This window comes from Melanostigma gelatinosum, assembly GCF_949748355.1.
Source record: "Melanostigma gelatinosum genome assembly, chromosome: 9".
In the NCBI taxonomy this organism is placed as follows: Eukaryota; Metazoa; Chordata; class Actinopteri; order Perciformes; family Zoarcidae; genus Melanostigma; species Melanostigma gelatinosum.
Window position 1 is genome coordinate 22,799,562 of NC_136642.1, and position 19,641 is coordinate 22,819,202.

General features: G+C 43.8%; 1 protein-coding gene across 3 annotated transcripts in view; it reads right to left on the reverse strand.

The window, feature by feature from the left end:
• Positions 1–659: 659 nt before the first annotated feature.
• dyrk1b (dual-specificity tyrosine-(Y)-phosphorylation regulated kinase 1B) overlaps positions 660–19,641 on the reverse strand; it is a 43,976-nt gene continuing 24,994 nt past the window's right edge. For all 3 annotated transcript variants that reach the window (XM_079275539.1, XM_079275538.1, XM_079275540.1), the window contains 12 exons: positions 10,841–11,007; positions 8,900–9,019; positions 8,025–8,213; positions 7,657–7,804; positions 6,584–6,733; positions 5,854–5,990; positions 5,287–5,433; positions 5,035–5,175; positions 4,004–4,124; positions 3,506–3,688; positions 2,547–2,650; positions 660–2,361 (listed from right to left, as the gene is read on the reverse strand). In XM_079275539.1, coding sequence (XP_079131665.1) covers positions 1,846–2,361; positions 2,547–2,650; positions 3,506–3,688; positions 4,004–4,124; positions 5,035–5,175; positions 5,287–5,433; positions 5,854–5,990; positions 6,584–6,733; positions 7,657–7,804; positions 8,025–8,213; positions 8,900–9,019; positions 10,841–10,909 — 2,025 coding nt within the window. In that variant the 5' untranslated portion in view covers positions 10,910–11,007 and the 3' untranslated portion in view covers positions 660–1,845. The remainder of the gene's footprint in view (positions 2,362–2,546; positions 2,651–3,505; positions 3,689–4,003; positions 4,125–5,034; positions 5,176–5,286; positions 5,434–5,853; positions 5,991–6,583; positions 6,734–7,656; positions 7,805–8,024; positions 8,214–8,899; positions 9,020–10,840; positions 11,008–19,641) is intronic.

Consider the following 19,641-nt stretch of genomic DNA (forward strand, 5'->3'; position numbering starts at 1 on the left):
AGATCAAGGTCACTTTTCAACAAGTGTTTGTATCTTAAAAGTTATTCCTACATTGAGCATTTAGGAAAGTCCCTCAGGAATAACCTCAAAATAAATCATTTTTTAGAATTTTATGACTAAGTGGAACCAAACCCGATCAAAATCACATTTAACATTTACATTAGATAACAATAAAAAGTATCAAAAAAATATTACCACAAAATCGGGAATTAATCCAATGAATGTATAAAGCTCAGCTCATACTTTCTTCCATGAACTGTGTGATCAGGTTTTTTTTCTGAATTCTGTCAATGACTGTTCTATTTTAAACAATTTGTGTTTGTCGATCTAAATAACAGCAAGCTGTGATTGGCTGCCTGCTCATGGTTCACGGTGTGTATTCACTCATGCGTTATGTACCTCACGTCCTATTTACTTATTGAATATGGACCCCTTTCACTTCCCCTCGGAGGTGTGAAGGCACCAGAGGAGCATCCAGAGCGACCTGTGGAGCGTCATCCTGACAAGACATGAGGTCATGAGGTGGTGGATCAGATTAGTAGGAAGAAAAGCGGAGATCCCATGTTTGTTTGACTTTGGTGTGCAAAAGTATACTCTTTATTCTTATTATATATCCAACTTTATTTTTGCCCCAAACCCCTCCCCTCCACCCAGCCCCCACAACCGGTGGCATTCCCATGTCACCAGTTACTGTCACTGTTACAATAGCCAATCAGAGCTCACCTGCAGAAAGAATGCAACCAAACAAAGAAGAGCAGAAAAAAGGGTTACTTTCAGTTTGTTTTTTCTTGTTAAATAGTAATAAATACATTGAGATGCAGTGGTTCTTACTTTATCCTTTTCTCTTAAGCAGAAGGGTTAAAAAGTTTTTTTTATTTTTTTTTAAATTTCTGTTTCTATTTCTTTTTATTTCTTTATTGATCTGTGTTGGATCTTTAGCAGCAATCCGGACCAGTTGTCATGGTGATTAGCAGCACAGAGAGGAGCTGTCTGGAGGAGAAACACAACAGGAGGAGGAGGAGGAGGAGGAGGAGGAGGAGGAGGAGGAGGAGGAGGAGGAGGAGAGGAAGAAGAGAGCAAGGGGAGCGGGAGGGGATGAGGAGAAGGAGATCCCTATGAGCCCCAGGAAGGCATCAGTGTCCTGCCACCTTCTCCTCCCTCCCTCCCTCTCTCTGCACGCCATCGAGACCAGGTGGAGTGACGGAGGGAGGACGCAAAAAACTCTAAGAAAAAGTGAGTTTAACACAGACAGGAGTCCTGAATCACACACAAGTTGGCGTTTTCTCCCTTTGAAACCAGCTTCTGTCTTCTTGATGCAGCAGTAGATGTGTGTGTTAAGACTGCTCGTCTCTAGGGACTGTAAATATGAATACACTAATGCCAGAACTAACCAGTGTGACCATGGACATGTGATCTTCCACTTGTAGCCACCACATGGAGTAAAATGGAAAAGCATGGCTCCTCTCTCTCTCTTCCTTCTTCATCCTCCTCCTCCTCCTCTCCAGGCTTAAACAACAACCAAGTAGAACACGCAACTCCTCAAACCCGAGAAAAATCAAATAATATTAAACAACAATAATAATAATATTAATAAAAACAAACTCGTCACAATCATTCCTTTCCAATTGCAGTCGCAACAGAAGGACAACAAACTAAAACGTGATAAAAAGGGAGAGTTTCCCCCAGCATCTTCCTCCTTCCTCCTCCTCCTCCTCCTCTCATGCAGTACAAACTGTCTCCTTCAGCACAAAGTTCACCTCTTTGTCTCTGAACTCTGGCTGTATGTGTGTAGTTGTAGTAGTTGTAGTTAAAATTGTATGGCTTTAGGGCATGGTTCAGGTTTTATCAAGAGTTGGCTGGCCCCTCGTCTGAGTCCGGCCTCCCTCTGCCCCCCGCAGCGGGGTTATTGTTGTTGGAGGCAGGGTAGTAGTCCTCAGGGGGCGGGGCTTGTGGCCCTGGGGCGGTGGGGGCCGTCCGAGTCCGGAAGGCAGACAGTCCGATTGGCAGAGCGAGGGGCAGGGAGGCCGAGCCGAACTGAGAGGCCTCCATGGAAGACACCGCCCCCAGGTGGTGCAGCCCTAGGGACACGCCCACATCCATGCTGTCACTCATCTGGGGCGAGGATCCCTGCTGGCCTCCCCCTCCGCCGATGCCCGTCTGTCCGCTCTGCCGCAGGCCGCGCCCGCCGTTCCCGTGGTGGGAGTAGGTCGGGTGTGGGTGGTGGGGCGGGTCCAGGAAGTGGCGCTGGTGCTGTTGGGAGGCAGCCGGCTTGTGGAGCAGCAACTGGGTGTATGCTGGGTCCTGACCCCCACCTCCACCATCACTGCCTGGCCACATCCTCATCTGCTGCTGGGAGGGAGCCTGGTGGGGGGGAGGGGACACAGAGGTGAGACGATTCAGAGTGACAGACACGCTCGAAAGAAGAAGCACAACACGTATCTGCTGGAGTAACTGTGGACCCTGCTCAGGATCCGAGATCTGAACCCTTTGAGACGTTTTACTGCTGCATTTGAATGAACCAGGACGGGACATCCTGTAAAACATACCTGAGGGCTGGTCATCTCATAGTCTGAATGTGTAACAGCAGAGTTGTAGTAGCGGTTACTGTAGCGGTAGTTGCGGTTGTCATTGGAAGAACCACTGGAGCCACCTGGAGATAAAACAGAGCGGCATTAAACTCACACTGCTGTTGGCTGCGTTGATGGTCTGTTTTGTGGAGACACAGTTTATTCACTTTGTTACAGTTTTGACATCCTCCAATAATGGACTCATACGGACAGAGGGGTACAGTTTGGGGGCATGTCATGCTGCAGGGTGGCGACATGTGGACCGAGGGTGTCGATCTGTCGGTATCTCGCCATTCCATTGAAAATTGATTCAGCACGTCTCAGGATTTACTCCAGTCCGCTGTGTGCTCATGAAGGCGGTGTGGCAAATCATGACAGGAACGCAGAATAAAGTGTGTCAGTATTATTTATATTTGAAAAAGTTCTATCAACTGATTGCAGTAATGTAAACACACCACCCTAAGACACATGTTACACATATAGAAAACTTTTACGAAAAACTTTTAGGTATTTCTCAATTCTCAGTGACTTCAGGAACATCAAGTCCAAGTCAGAGATAAAGAAAATGCTGCCGGTCACATGAATACAATTGTTTAGGCTAGCAGCCTTTTGTCTTTCTGAGAACCGTGACAAACTGTGAGAGTGTTTTTTTTGGGTGTCATTTTTCAACCAATCACCCAGTAAAGCTTCACACTTGGTGTGTAGCTTTACCGTCCTTTAGTAGCAAGATCTAGGCTCTGTTGTAGAAACAATAAAATAATGTATTCTTGTGAAGATGTGAATTGATTCAGAATCTTAGAAGATAGGAATCTTGATTGGATGTGGTTTACACGAGGCCAGATCAAAGTGAGTGAGCTGCCTGCAGTCATGGTCGACAGTCCAAGCTCCATCTTCCCTCTCAGCTGTAGAGCATCACTGTCACTGTTGGTGTACTTTACCAGAGCTAGAAACAGAGCTAGTAGTGGAGGTTGAATGGGAGTGGTCCATGGCAGGAGAGGTGGATGTAGATGAACTGGTGTTGGTTCCTTCATCTGTCGTCTTCTTGAAGAAATTGTGCTGCAGGGCGTAGAATGGCGTGATGCGGCTTTTAGGGTCGTAGTCCAGCATGCGCAGGATCAGGTCTGGAGGAGGACAAAAGGGCAGGTTCTGTTTCGGCTCTGTGTACCGGGTGAAGAGGCTGGTACTCTCACCACATGCTCTGACATATCATTAACATGTTGAGATGCTCAGCTTGTTTAAACATGTTATACACCATCTCCTGCTCACACAGAATGTGATTCTCTACAACGCAGCAACTTCCTCTCAATGTTTGTAATGTTGGCAGTATTCATGTCGACGGAAAGACATCTTGGAAATACAAATACAAACCAATCATTTTTAGGGAACCAATAGATGCCGTATCTATCCCTTCAGATCAATACAAAGTGCTGGCTCACCTTTAAACTTCAGGTAGTCACAGGGGGCGTGTCCCGGCTCCCCTGCCCTTCTCCCCCCTGGGCCCCCCGTCTCTACACCCAAAATCTCATGAAGACGCCGTGTGGCCGGGGGCTTATACTCCTGGAAAACACACAAACACGCAGATTTAGAAACAGAGATATGAATCAGGATCCTCCGTTAACTCCCACTACCACGATGCACAAGCAGTTAGCTTGAAACATGCTTATATTTGCATTTCCAATACACCCGTATTGTTTCTAATACTACGTGTGTATATTACTTTGTTCTTACACTTTGTTGAGGTTTGTAGCTGTTGGACACTGAGACTTGTGCCACCACTAATACAATGAAAGGTGAATAAAACCCCACAACAACCACCGTCCGAATCACCCACAGACTTGGCTGAGGACAGTCCTGTCATTCTTTTCCTTCAGCAGAAAGTAGTTCTCAATGAGAACTCCGGTCTACAAAAACCCGTCTGCAGCATCTAAACACCTTTTCAGCTGAATACTTTTCACATGCTTCACAGGGACGTCATTCACCTGCTGCCCTCTAATGTTTAAGGCGAAGAAATAGCTTTTCATGCACCGGTTGATTTTGAGATTATAGACTATTTTGCTTCCATAACTTTTCTTCTTTCAGATTTGTGGAAAGAAAACATTCAAAATACTCTCTGTGCTTTTTTTTTACTACTTTGTAGTAAATGTGTGTCTGTAGAATTCTCATTAGATAATGCCTCATTTGCATATTTCAGAAAACTTGTAATGCAAAAGATAATTGTCTTGAATGTAAGTACTCACCTGGGCAGGTTTCACAGAGATATCTATCAGTTGCATGTTTGACCCCATTCCCCTGCCGTGTCTCCCCTTACAACATGGTTTTGTTTACTCGTGTGGTAGATCTTATGTATTTGCAATAACTAGAAGTCCCACATTGGATTCTTGAGCATCAGGAGTCAGAAGACACAAGACTAACAGGAGAAAGTTGACTTTTTGATAAAACAAGCTGTAAATGGATCTGAATCAAATACCTTCTTGACGTCCTTGTTCTTCTTCACTGTCCACAGACCGTCTGACAGCTTGTCAAAATACTTTCTGGCTTTAGGAGCTGCATCCAGCATGTGGCTGGGCGGGACCCCCAGAACCTCCACAATCTTATTCATCTGGTCAACCTAAACACACACACACACACACACACGATTAGCTTGGTGACAACATGCTGAATCAAACGGGAATGTGGATATGAGAGCGCTGAATCATCGCGCAGCCGATATGTTTGTTACCTCGTTGGAGCCGCTGAAGAGAGGCTCTCCTGTGTGCATCTCCACCAGGATGCATCCCAGAGACCACATATCGATGGCCAGGTCGTACGGCATTCCCAACAGGACCTCGGGAGAGCGGTAGAACCTGCTCTGGATGTACTGGTAGATCTGAGAGGATGGGATGGGGGGGGGCATCAGTCACAACTAGAAAGTTTAAAAGTGAAATGACGCTCATGCTGTTTCAGTGGCTGTCCACTGTGGGGAGCCGTGTTCTCCTCACAGAGCAGCAGCATCGTCCTCATCCACACTCTGGTGACTGCCAGTCAGGAAGTGTTCCCTTCATACAAACTCGATACAGAACCCCTAACAACCATGCTGACTGGGACATGTGTGTGATACACTCATCCACCATTCACTCATCTATTTTCTGAACCCTGATGATTATGGTCACCAGCGGGATGAATTTATAATATATCATATTATATAAAGTAAACTAATAAGTGTACTGTAACGGGCATATTTGGAAGGTTTGTATGTGTGTGTGTGTGTGTGTGTGTGTGTTTAAACGTGTGTGTGGGTGCTGCTCACCCTCTGTCCCAGCTGGCAGGAGGACCCAAAGTCGACTATCTTGATGGCGGATCTCTTGGGGTTACACAGCAGGATGTTCTCTGGTTTCAGGTCGCAGTGGATGATTGACAGCTCTGGAGTGGCCAGGAATAATAACGCTGTGGACAAGAACAGACATCGTATATATTAGGGCTGCTCGATTATGGCAACAAAAAAATCATAATCACGTTATTTTGGCCAAATCTTGACGTGAAGATTATTCAATGCGACAACTCATTGACTTTGGAAACATCATGCAATTAATACATTTTTGTTATTATGTGTGTGGTGTGTGTACATATATATATATATATATATATATATATATATATATATATATATACACACACACACACACACACACACACACAAATAAATAAAATGACTAAAAAAATTGCATCAAAATAAATGAAATTGAAGTATGCTGTAACGTTACAGTGCAACAACCTTCTGATAAATACTAAACATAAAATATTCAATATATAAACTAATACATATCAATAGATGAGTCAAATATGTATGCGATACAATATTCTTTCGACTGTCTTGTTTTCGTATTCCTTGCTTTGTATATTTAGAAACCTATTGTAAGATGATGAATATATCACGTGTCTTCTGCATTCTGCATTCGTCCTCTTTTCTTTTCGTCCACTAGGGGGCAGACAAACACCAGCTACACTCATGAAGACTGTTGGTGTCTCCATGCACCCACCTGTACACAGCTGCTGTGCAAATTTCCTGGTGAGGTTGAGGGAGACTCCTCTGAAGTTGGTGTTCCTCAGCAGATCGTACAGGTTGTAGCTCAACAACTCAAACACCAAACAGAGATGGTTCCTAAACATAAAGTGACGCTTCAGGTGGACTGCACAGAGACAGACACACACACACACACCCACACACACACACGCGCACACACACACACAGACACAGACACAGACACAGACAAAGACAGATGGGAGGCAAGGAAAAAGGTTAAGAGATAAACTCAAACAAGAATCCGGTTTGGGAAGAGTACTTGACAACAATAAAATAATTTCCTGTCAATTGCTCTTTGGAAATTCCCCACTTCTTGAGTCTTGGCTTTCAGAACTAAGAGCCATTTAAGTTCCTAAATTTCACATCAGAGCTGAGATAAAGAGTCAGTAAATGTGTTCTTTCACAATCCATTCTGACCTCAACCTTCATGTTGTATTGTCACGGTATGCGTTATCCTAATAGAACAGCCCAAGGTCCTGTACTAACTAACTGTTTTTGAGCTTTCAATGACGTCTCACAGTCTTCATCAGTGGATGAAGGTTTTGTAGAATGAGAATGAGATGGCTCACACGTCAACCTGTGAGCCAAGCATGTTGATGACAACAGAGCCATCTCCATGACAACTGTACTTTGACTTTGTGTACGATTTTTTTTTAAAGGTGCTACATTTGTTTAACCATCATCTATGTGAAGATATAGTGGAGTAATGTCTACCTGAGCAGAGAATGCAGATCAGATACTCATACCATCGTGTGGATAGACACATTTAGAGACATCAGTAAACTATTGACACTTGTCTTGCAGAGTGACGGTATACAACACCGGGAGGTCTGACACCATGAATACGTTGGATGTTCAACTCTACTCTGACCAATCTGTCCATGTTTGAGGATCCGCACAACAAACCTGTGTGAACACGTCGGTGTATGAAGACGCCCAGTGTAGTATAAGCAGAGGTTGTATATGTTTCATATCTGACCCCTGTACTCTCACTCCCCACTGTAATGTGTGTGTGTGTGTGTTTTTTACCTATGTAATATTTCATCTCAGTGTCATGCTTGTTCATGAGCTCCAGCAGGCGTAGTTCAATCTGTGCCTGGTTTAGAAATGCCTTCTTGTTCTTAATGATCTTAATGGCGACCCATTCCTGCTCATGGTGGTCGTAGGCCTTCACCACCTGCAGACACACATAGCAACACATGCTTTAGGGTTTCATTTGTTTTTCATTAGACAGGGAATGACTGACAGCCTGATGTCCCAGGCTTTGCTCTGTTATATAATAATGCTAGCAGTTCACTGAGACTAACGTGTGACTGACTGGAGGAGCTACTCGAGACATCATCATCTGTGAGGAAGACTTTATAAACCAGCAAAGAATGTGGATTCAGTGTTCATACCTGTCCGAAGGAGCCCTTCCCGATCAGCGAGTCTATCTCATAGCGGTCCAGCCACTTTTCTCCGTTTTTGACAATGTAGTCGTAGTTGTCGTCGTCATAGCCGTCGTTGTAGACTTTCCTCTCCTTCTTGGTGCTGCTGTCCTCTGGAGGGACCTGCTGGGCCCGTCGCTTCTTCTTAGTATAGTACACCTGTGGGTCGGAACAAATGCATCAAAAAAGCAGCTTCGGCTCCCAGCCCAGTCGGCCATGTTTACATTTTCTTGGTTGCCTTTTTTTTTTTCTTGTGTCACATCAACATTAAGGTTAACACTTAGTTTGATTATGACACCGCGTCACAATTTTTATGTACCTACGGAGCTGTCATTTTGCTCCATCCATAAAGGCAATGTGCATAGTAACATTTTCTCCCACAATCAGCACATTGTAACTATATATGAGAGCACTGGACAAGAAGGCTGCCATTCTTATGGAAACATCGGAGTTGAAATCATGAACCCTACCAACCTTCTACCAATCATGTTCATCAGCAATAAACTGAGCAAATTCTGCCAGGAAGGCAACCAGGACTAGCCAATCAGAGGCAGAGTAGGGCCGGTCTTTTAATTAGCCCGTTGACAGTGCTGAGTCGAACATGATTCCTTCAGGCAAATGCTGATAATGAGTAGGATTTACTTTGTGCCCCCCCCCCCCCCCAAAGAGTAAACCCCAAACTAGTGGTGGTCCACCGACAGCCGTGCATTCCTTAAACAATGCTTTATCCCTGCTTTGGCTTGATCTCAGGAAAACAAACGGACAACCTGAAAGAGTGATCAAAGAAAAGACAAACGTGTGTGTGTGTGTGTGTGTGTGTGTGTGTGGTATACCATGTGTCATACCTCATTGATGTGCTTGTAAGTTTTGATGAGGTCAACAGAGAGTTTCCTCAGTGGGGCGCTGGCAGGGTCTCTGAAACTAGGGGGGATCCTCCGCTGGAGTATGGTCATATCAGACAGCACCTACAGAGAGCAGCAACACGTCATACACGCGACTCAGGTTGAAATCAGCAGAGAATCTAGAAAACATTTCAGGACATCACTAATCCATTTTTTACCGACTGAAAACATTGTGTATCAATTTCAAACTCACGTCACGCAGTTCACATTTACAGAACCAGAGTTCGTGCCAAATTATGACCAAGACAAATATGAACCTACTGCCACACATATAACAAGGACTGATTATCTAAATTAACAATCGATGACATCCCACCTACTTTCAGGCCGGAAAAAAAGATATGCTCCACATTTGGTGCTTACACGCTGTAAAATGTTTGTTAAATTGAAGGGACAGTTGAGATGTTTTGAAGAGGAGTTGTATGAGTTGTACTTATCCATATTCAGTCCATCATCTACCAACTCAAAGAAAATGTACGCTATATGTTGAATATTTTTACTGCTTAACCTTGCCGTCAGAGAGCCATTTCTGACGGGGAACTGAAGTTGTTGTAGTCATCTGTGCTCTCTCCAAAGCCACAAGACTCCATTGACAAAAACAGTACTTTCACCTCGCAGAGAACAGGAGCTGCTGGTCTACCGCTGCCTCCATCAGTTAGTTAATTTGTTGTATTGGGTGACTCTGGCTAGTTCGGATGAACCAAAGTCCCACAATTACACAAAAAAAAACAACAGAAAACTGAAGCAGCGGCAGACCAGCAACTCTCGTCTTCGGTAAAAATACAGTTTTTGTCGATGGAGTCTGGTGGCATTGGTGAAAACACAGGTAACTGCTTCGGTTCCTTGTTGACTGTCAGACGGCAAGGTAAACGGGGGTAAAAGTATTGTCAGTAAAGCGTATACTTAAACCGATGTTGATTCTTTAGGTGTGTAAAACATGTTTTGCTGCTTATAGTATATTTCCACCACAGTCCAACCGTGTTCGAGTCAAATGTTATTCTTGACTCAACCCAAATATCTTATGCACGGCTCGTGCTCCACATATTCAGCATGCACGACAACACAACCCTCCCACAGAACAGCTGGGGGGGACGCGGTCATAGGCCTTATTACGGATCCACGGATCACACGTTAACGGGGTTATTAAATTCCCATGACCCTCGGCTTGTCTTTGCGAGGGTAGAAAAGTTGCTCAGCCGGTGCTCTGTTGCACTTCCTGGATCGGAGGTGCTCCGGTTGGCTTCTTTCCTGGACTGTGGCACGAGCTTCTCCAGGAAACAGTGTGATTCATCCTCGTTTTTAGGATTCTTTTGAGTCAATAGCCGCTACTGATGACGTCTTATTTCATTGATTCACTGAGCACTTGTACTTGTCTAATGCAGGACGAGGCTGTTTAGCAGAGTGAAGGCTCTGTGACTGTAGCCCTCATTGTGTTTGTATCTTAAATAATAATCCAAACTTTAAAGATAACTATTTCATTTAGTTTTCTTCACAGAAATGAATGAAATGCTAAGATACAGGCCAAGTGTTTACACTCCTTAAAATCAGGGAGGCCACATGACCCACATGGGAGCTTGTGAGTTTCTGAGATTATTGATACCGGTAGTTTAAAAAAAAGTACAAGCACATTAAAAATCTAATCTATTACTTTTCAGCAACACTAAATATATTTTGTGATCCAGCAAAGCTGTTGCCTCTGCACAATATGACTTTGTTTTTCATCAATGATCACAGAAGACATTGTTCAGTCTCCATCAAAAAAGTGAATTAAAGAAAGACGCCCAGTGACAATCAACAGGTGAAACAGGCGAACTATAAATCAGTTCCTGTGCCAGAGGCGTGTACCGGTGCAGCACCGATCGTGTGTGTGTGTGTGTGTGTTACCTGCTGCTGCTCGGCCATGGAGTGGATGGAGCTGAAGGAGGGGTGTGTATGTGTGTGCTGGCTGGTCATGGCTGGCTCAGCGAGGGAGAAGCCCTGGGCAGTGGAGGAGGAGGAGGAGGAGGAGGAGGAGGAGGAGGAGGTGGGCGGACATCCTGAGCTGCTTACACCTGGGGAGAGAAGGGGGAGAGAGAGAGAGAGAGAGATGATTAGAGAGGGAAACCCCAACATTTGAATCCGTCTCTCTGCCTCCATCCCAACTGATCAGAAACCACACAGTCGCTGATCATTAGTTTCCATATTGGCCATACATACATTACTATCTACTCACCACGTCCAGCTGGAGAAGCAGGACAGTCTTTCCGTACCAAGTTCCAAAAACACTCTGAACATTTTAAACACATGCAGCAGAGGACTCTCCGATATGACCATTTGAAACTGTCGCAAAATCGAAAACGATTGCCACTGGGTTTGTGAGGCTTTTCCCCCAATATCAATATGTAATTGTAGAAAATGTTTTTATTTCAAGAAGTAACATAACAGGACTCGTCGGTCATGGTTGCCAGGTTGCCATTAAAAACTATTTTTAGAAATTGACAACCATTTCTTGTCCTACTTTTTAACATATAAATAAGACCAGCAGACAGCAACACGTGCACCCCAAAATAAACAAATTTGTAATATTTGTTGCATTAGTCATATTTGTTACAGTCAGAAGCAGAATGTGTGTTGGTGCTCACAGGTCTGTGTTTTAGAGACAAGGGCTAATGTTATTGTTTGACTGCAGTGTTTGGGTTGGTTACTGTGATAAAGTCATATAACTGCATAGTTAATTACTCTAAGACGGCAAACAAAAGATGATGTCTAGTCACCCTGGCAACACCTTTTAGTCTGAGAAGGATCCCTTAAATCTGGTCACTAAAGAGCTGTGAGTCAAAAATGTACTCAGCAGGATGTTTTACTCTGACCTCAAACATACCTTTAAGATGTCTGTACTGACACAACACGGATGTGTCTGTGACGACCTTCAAGCGGCTGCTATGTCACGCTAAGGCGGCTGAAATAGATTCCAATACAACTTTTTGTACACGAATAAGTCTGCTGCCTAATCTCTGACTTCTTTTGTTTTCACAATGCATTGGGAATTTTCTGGCTGTTTTCTTACGTTTTTCAGTTGGTTGCGCCGTTACTTTTGCTTGCAAAGTGACGTGGGAGCTTCTGACCTCCATCTTTGTCTTTGAATCGTTCAGTAAAAATAAGATGGCATAGAGGCCTGAATCAAGATTGTGATGGGATTTCCATTAATCATGCAGCCCTACTAGCTGTCAGATGAATAAAGATGAGCATCGTGTCCGAGTTAAAAGTTGATACAACACAAAGACAACCACCAACGGTCAGCTGGCTACCAAAATGAAGGACCGATCTGCAACCTAGACAAACATTTTCATGTCATTGTGACTCTGATTAAGCAGTTTTGTAAGACTTCATCAGTTGATAATAAAATTACAAAAGATAAATCTGCACTAAATGGGTGAATGTGATTCACATCAGCCAATCAAAGAGCTCCCTCTACCGACTTCCTCTCATGCCAGTTCAGCGGGCTCCATGGGCCGACACTGGGCATACACTGGGCCGACACTGGGCATACACTGGGCCGACACTGGGCATACACTGGGCCGACACTGGGCATACACTGGGGTGACACTGGGCATACACTGGGGTAACACTGGGCATACACTGGGGTGACACTGGGCATACACTGGGGTAACACTGGGCATACACTGGGGTGACACTGGGCATACACTGGGGTGACACTGGGCATACACTGGGGTGACACTGGGCATACACTGGGGTGACACTGGGCATACACTGGGGTGACACTGGGCATACACTGGGGTGACACTGGGCATACACTGGGGTGACACTGGGCATACACTGGGGTGACACTGGCCGAGCTAACAGCTGTCCACACTCCAAGAGCTACAGCTGGTGGTCGGCACGACAACATGAGGGCTGCTGAGTTTTGCATCTGTCAGTCTCATCCTGTAAAGCAAACACACAGCATTTCTGCTTCTTTCTGTGGGGAGTGGGGGGGGGGGGGGGGGGAGAGGGAATGGACACACCCACCCAGTTTCTCTTTGACTTTTCGATGTAAACTAATTCTGGTGGGCCGCGAATGCGCCGTGTGTGTTTGACCAATCAGTGACGCTCATCTTGGTAAACCCCACCATTTTAAAATATTATTCTGGTCAAATCATCATTAAACGTAAGTATCGCCAGCTAGGATAAGCACCTACTGCTAGCTCACATAGCAAGCGAGCTAGCTACCATAAAAAAGAACGTGTGGGTAAGAACGAAGCCAGGCTTTACGGCCTAATTAGTGACGGCTTGATTTGATTTGTGCCTGATAAGTGAAAGATTTTGAAAACATCAACAGGAGCTCGAACTCACTGTCAAATATGTCTGGTCACATAGAGACTGGTTACATCGGCTGCCTCTCACATGTACTATGGAGTACGTGTTGCCATCGCAGGGCCTCTATCTATGGACTCACTGATAGCCTCTGTGGAGAAAGTCTTCAAAAATGCCCAAAATTCCCCTCTCGTACACAACTTTTTATGTAAGAGAACCTCAAAATGTGCAGATGCAAATGAATCAGTCTCTGCATCTGTACGACTCTCACCTAAATGAATGCAATGCTCCAGTGTCAGGCAAGAGTGAGCTTTCGATAACAGAGGAGGCAGCAGTATTAAAATAAAACTATGGCATAAAGTGGGACATGAGAAATTAATGTTTGACTTTTTTACCCACCAAGGATGAGGCGGGTTTGTGTAAAGGCAATCTCAGCGACAACAATTCATGTTGTGATTAAACAGTTTGACCTACCTGTGTAAAATAAATAGCAGATGTCCCTGTGTAAGGTCTATATACAAGTAAAGCTTTTATTGTGAAGCAGCAGAACTGCAGGAAATACAGTTTGCAATCTGGGGAGGATTATTTAAATTAAATGAAAGTAGGTTACAAGTTACTAAAGTACTGAGCTGAACACAGCCAGACTTTTAGAAATGCTACTTTTTCTATATTCACTTGCACGACCAATAGGTATTTTTTGACAAAATATTTTTCTGCCACTTTCACATTTGAATGAACAGAGCTTTCACCGCTTTAAAATACAGTTCTTCTTCATCTGAATTTAGTGCATTTTGATGTTGCCCTTACAATTAGCAGTATATTACTCGTCTTTAGGAAGCGCGGAGCGCACATTTTAAAAATTAATATCGCAGTCAATCCTGTCCCTTTGGGAAGCCAAAATCGTGATCGCAATAGATATTCGAATAATTGTGCAAGCCTTATGACTACAGGTGTTGATCAAATCAGTTTAATCCAAGACACAACTGATGAAGGAGATGCATGGATCGGCCCTGCTACCAAACAGGTTGACACTACTGCAGGTCAGAGTGGGTAAAGCAGGCTAGAATGGGTCTCTGGGAATTAGATGTCCATAGATTTACATAAACAGGACAAACCCTGTTTGTAATGCTGAGCTCCTGTGCTGTAAAAACAGTGCTACTGCTCTCTATACCAGTCAAAGTTTAAGATATTTCAGGCCTGCAGAATCAGGTATATTCTTATATCACTATAACATAATTCAGGGAAGACATTTTCTGTGAACATGTAAGAATAGCCTAACTTTTGTAAGTATAGGTTCCTAGCCATTATTATCTACCATACACGGTGTAGACAGTTCTCCTATTCAGCGCTCAACATCTTCCGAATGGCTCCCTGAGAGGTTTTTTTTTTTCCTAAATAGAGCTCTGTGGCTAAATGAGGTTATATTTGTGAAGTTTAACAAAAAAACACTCAGCAGCTTTGAACCTCTGTTGTTGAACTGCGTGTGTGCTGCACTTGTGTTGGGCTGTGTGATAAGGTAGAGAAAGTAATCCAATCACGTCACTGGGACTGTTGTGGTGCTCTGGGTCCTGGCCTGCTTACAGATATGACACTGCTGGAGAGAGGGAGAGAATATCTGCCTAGTACTGAGAAATCCGCACCGTCTCTTTAAGAGACTGAGAGGCACTCACAGCACTTCCTCAATCTGGCATCCCCCTTCTTGCACTGCCATTGGCCAGGGCCCCCTCTTTCTCTGTCAGCTGATTCGCTGTTGGTATCTAAGGGCTGGCTGGACAGCGCTCTATAAATAAACCCAGTGCTGTCTCAGCAACCAACCTACAATACTCATTAGCTACTTCTCTCTCTCCTCTTCCGCCTCTCTCCTGCTAAGCAAGTAGCTTCCAATAGCAGGCCTCGTTCTCAGCGGCAGCAGTCTGACATACTCTCCCCTAGCAACCCAACCCACCCTACCAGCCAATCTCTCCTCCCCCTTTCCTTCATCATCCTTCCTGCTCGCTCAAACCTTCTCTACCTCTGAATCAGATTTCTCCCCTCCATTTACCCGTCCGTCATCCCTCACTCCCATCTTCCAATCCTTCCCGACTTCAATCGGATGACATATTTACTTGTTTTCTGCAGACTGTCTCATCTCTTCATCAGCATTGTGTTGATGCACAATGATGTAACAATATTTAGGGCACCGGCGAGGAGTCACACCAGGCAGCGCGGCAACAACGCACAGTAGAGGCAGAGACCAACGCTTCCTGCTCGACAACAAGTTGCTGGATGATGAGGAACAGTGCTGGGCCAACTGTGCGTGTACCAGAGTCCATCAGAGATAACCAACGGTTGTGCAACGCTGCCTTGGAGAGCCACTAGTGTGCACACACAAATATATTTAAGCACGACTGTAGTCAACAGCACTCGAGTCAGAGACAAGTCCAAGTCTGAGTATTTCCCAGATCGGGTGAAGACAGAGTCCAAGCAAACGGTGCTAACTGAGAGTATTACAGCGAGATACAGTTTAACTCAGAGGTTGCTCTTCCTGCAGGAATTGAAGCATTTGCTAAAATCATGATCACAACTCAGCGAAAAGAATGATACAAAACAACATCCCTGGTCTAATGACACCAATGAACAATCATTTTACAGATCCCCGAAAGATATATGACAAAAAATATGGAGCTAAAGCCACCGTAGGCCTCAAGCCCCGCCCACTAACACAGCTGGTCCAGTTACACTCAGTTTTTTAACACGATAACTAATTAATACAGCAACACAAAACAAATGCAATATTTCAAAGAAGCTGTTGATTTGATTCCAGCCATTGCTTATGCATAGTTACATACAGTAACTACTATTTCCACAGGAGCATATCATCTGAAGACATCAGCCCATCTGATCTGAACACAATGTGATTGATGTCGACACAATCACAACTAAAAGAATAAGTACACAATAGTATCATGTCACACACACAGTGAGAGGTTAAAGAAGGACTAGTCTTTGATGCACCACACGTATCAAATGATTTGTATCGCAAAATTGTTATTGATGCTTAAATTCTCCCCTATATCTCAGACTAGCGATATCAAAAGTAACCTACACAACGCGTTGAATGGAGAAAGACTTTCCATCTCTAGTGAGTGTTTACATGTGCACAGGTATCCTGGCTGGGATCAGGTTTTTGGAGTATCCCGGTGATCATCAGAAACCTGGACATGTTACCTGGAGCACTCCAAAAAGACAATTGCATAAAAATGTCTGTTAGAATTTTGTACACAGGGACATGACCGACCAGGTTTCTCATGTAAACATTATACAGAATGAGATCAAAACAAGGACACTAAACGTAGGAAACCTCCACATACATTTACTAAAGCGCAGTGATTAAACACATACTGATATGGAGCCGTCAGTGGTCAGAGTTCGTAGTGCTACTTCAGCATGGACGGCAGATAAAATCAGGGAATTGCCATAATCGCCTTATTGAAAAATATTGGATCGTAAACAGTGACGTGGAGCTTCGATCTAAAGATGTATTGAGACTAAACAGCATGACTGCACACAAAGTCAAGTCAGTCAAGATCAAGATGCATCTGAGCGTCACCCAAATGTTTCCACTTGTGCCGAAGCCGACTGTGCAGATCCAAGAGGGACAAGGAGACGGTCAAAGAAAGAAGCTCTCGCAACAAAAGTCCACTAGAAGATTTGAGCGAGTCGGCCTCAGCGGTCATATACATACCGTTAGCCAACAGCTAACATACATCACTGGCTTAAAGTACACACTCCGATGATTGAGAAAACTGCTATCAATCTGTGTTCACAAAGTAAAATATCTAAGGGAGAACGTTTGGATTGTATTAGACAGTAGTTATACACAGAAAATACTCTGCATATACTTTGCTATTACTGAAAACTGTGAAGTATACAGGTTACAGCAAGGCCGTGCTCTTAAATACATTTTTATGTATGGTCAAGATAAAGACCAACTCCTCATCCAAGACCAAAATGAATGTAAGATTTAACCAGCAGCCATTCAACATTTCTTAGCAAAGCTAACGTTGTGGCTGTAGTGATATCAGTGTCGTTCTGTTGGTCGAGCACTTAAAATATCTCAACAACTATTGGATGGTTTTGCCATATTTGGTTTCTACCATATGGACATTTTGGAGGCTGTTGTGTGCAGTGCTGTTGAACACCACCCATATTGATAAAATTGGTTTGTGTACCTGATAAACTGGAAACTGAGTGAATATGCAAAACAAAGAAAGAGCAGCTGGACACAGTGATATCTGATCATCTGTGTGTGTAAATTAAAGAATAGCAGTTTATCGGAGCCAATCAGAATAATACAACCTGCAGAGTCTGAACTGTTCAGCACACAGAGTGTAGCTGAGGCTACTCCACACAGTGTATAGACCAAGTGTTTGCCAGCACCACAGTCCATGTTTATGCCATGGCACAAACTGGCCTGACAAACAGACACATGGTTGGATAAATGGGGGAAATGGACAGCTGGCTGGATGGAGTGAGGCTAACATTGTGTTTCATGGGAGGAGTAGAGTGAGCAGCACGTTAGCAGAGCAGCAGCAGCTTCAGCCTTCTATCAGTGTCCACACAGGATGTGATCAGGCTAGCCGTGGAAGTATCAGATTACATTTACTCTCGTTACCCAAACAAAGTTGTTTCTTTTGTGTACTTGTACCGTTAACCGACAACATTAGTGCCCTGCATGCAGGGATGCTGTGTTTGAAATGCTAATAAGCTGCCCGGCTGCAACAATAACCTGATAACAGGTTTATTGCCAGCTGCAGTGCACGAAAATAACAGGAAACTGTTACGAGTCGGCAGCCCCGATATTTGTCGATGAATAAATGCGAATACTCCTCAAGACCAAAGTCAAGTTCCTGTGTCGTTGCCACCTGCCGATTAAAGTGAGGAGGGTTAGCCCCGAAGTTAGCGACAACGCCGGCCCAGGCTCACTTAAGGTGGGCTGGCCTTTAAGGTGGACCTGCTATTCTGCTTTAAGTGACAAGCAGCTCCTTTAAGTTATTCCGGGTTTTTTTTATTTTCAAAATTTCTCTTAACTGTTTAACTGATAGCATGTGATGTGGTCACAGCTCTAGGCTTATTATAGGCCGGGAAGCAGAGTAAATGCTTACAATTTCACAAGAGGGGTATTTACTGACATTTGATTTCGTAAAACAAAACATGAAAATGTCTTTAAGTTGTGTTTAGCAGAGAACTTATCTCAGGCATCTAACCAAAAACACATGAAGTAAAAAAATAAAACATTGACTTCGAGACGAAGAACCGAAGTGCAAAAATGCTGACTCATGATAGAGAAAAAATAAATTAACTGCTGATAACTGCTAACATAGAAACCAAGACTAAGACCAGTGATGGTTAAGTACGGGTGACTTATTGGGATCTGTATTGGGAGGTTCTCTAGTCGTATAGAAAGTTAGAAATATCCAGCGACAAGTACCGACATTTCGTGAAGTAATGACCTGAGGGCGGACGCACCATCACGTCCAATGAGTCTAAAACAAGAAAGAGGCACAGCTGCTTATGTTGCTTGATAGTTTTGTTTTCTAACTGTAATGAAAGCTTTACATTAATTAAATCTGCCAAAAAAATGAATTTTAGATGAACCATAACAGGTAATATTAGCTAAATTGACACTTTTTAAGTGCTTCAAGCAAACATTCCATCAGTCCTTCAAAGCATAGCGCTGTGAGGTTGAAACGGGAATGACATTGGAATTGCAGAGGGGTCCCATATTCACTACAGGGAGTCAGTTGTACCGGTACAGTCGTCAACATTAAATCAAGAACAATGTAGTACAACAAACGATGAACCCCTATGGTACATTATTACATTGTAATAGCCTGCTGTTTCAGATGTACCAAGGACCATAGAATATGTCCCTGATAATGCTACATTCTCAACAAGTAGCAATGATAGTTTTTGTCTATCATGCCTTTACACAACAATAAAGACCAGTGTTTGGCACAGTACAGTGTAATAGAATGGAACAATACATCAAGTGAGCCATGTCCTCATACTCTCTCTCACGAACAACTAAAGTCACAAGAACACATAATGCCACATGAACTGTCACCATATGAATAGAAACATGCATATTTGTACTCGTCACTGATGAAAGTGTGAAAGAGCAAACCCTGATCAGGCAATCAGGTCAGCAACTGAAGTCTTTTCACTTATTCTATATGTAAATAAATAATGCCGCAATAACTCCAACAACTTAAATCCCCAAGAAATATGACAACGGTATGTCAAAATGCAAAACATTACCTGGTCCTAGGGGTGACACTTGTTTGGCGTAAGTTTCATGAACTTAAGACTAGCCTTGGCCTTAGACTGGTCTTAGATTGTCAGGTTAGACT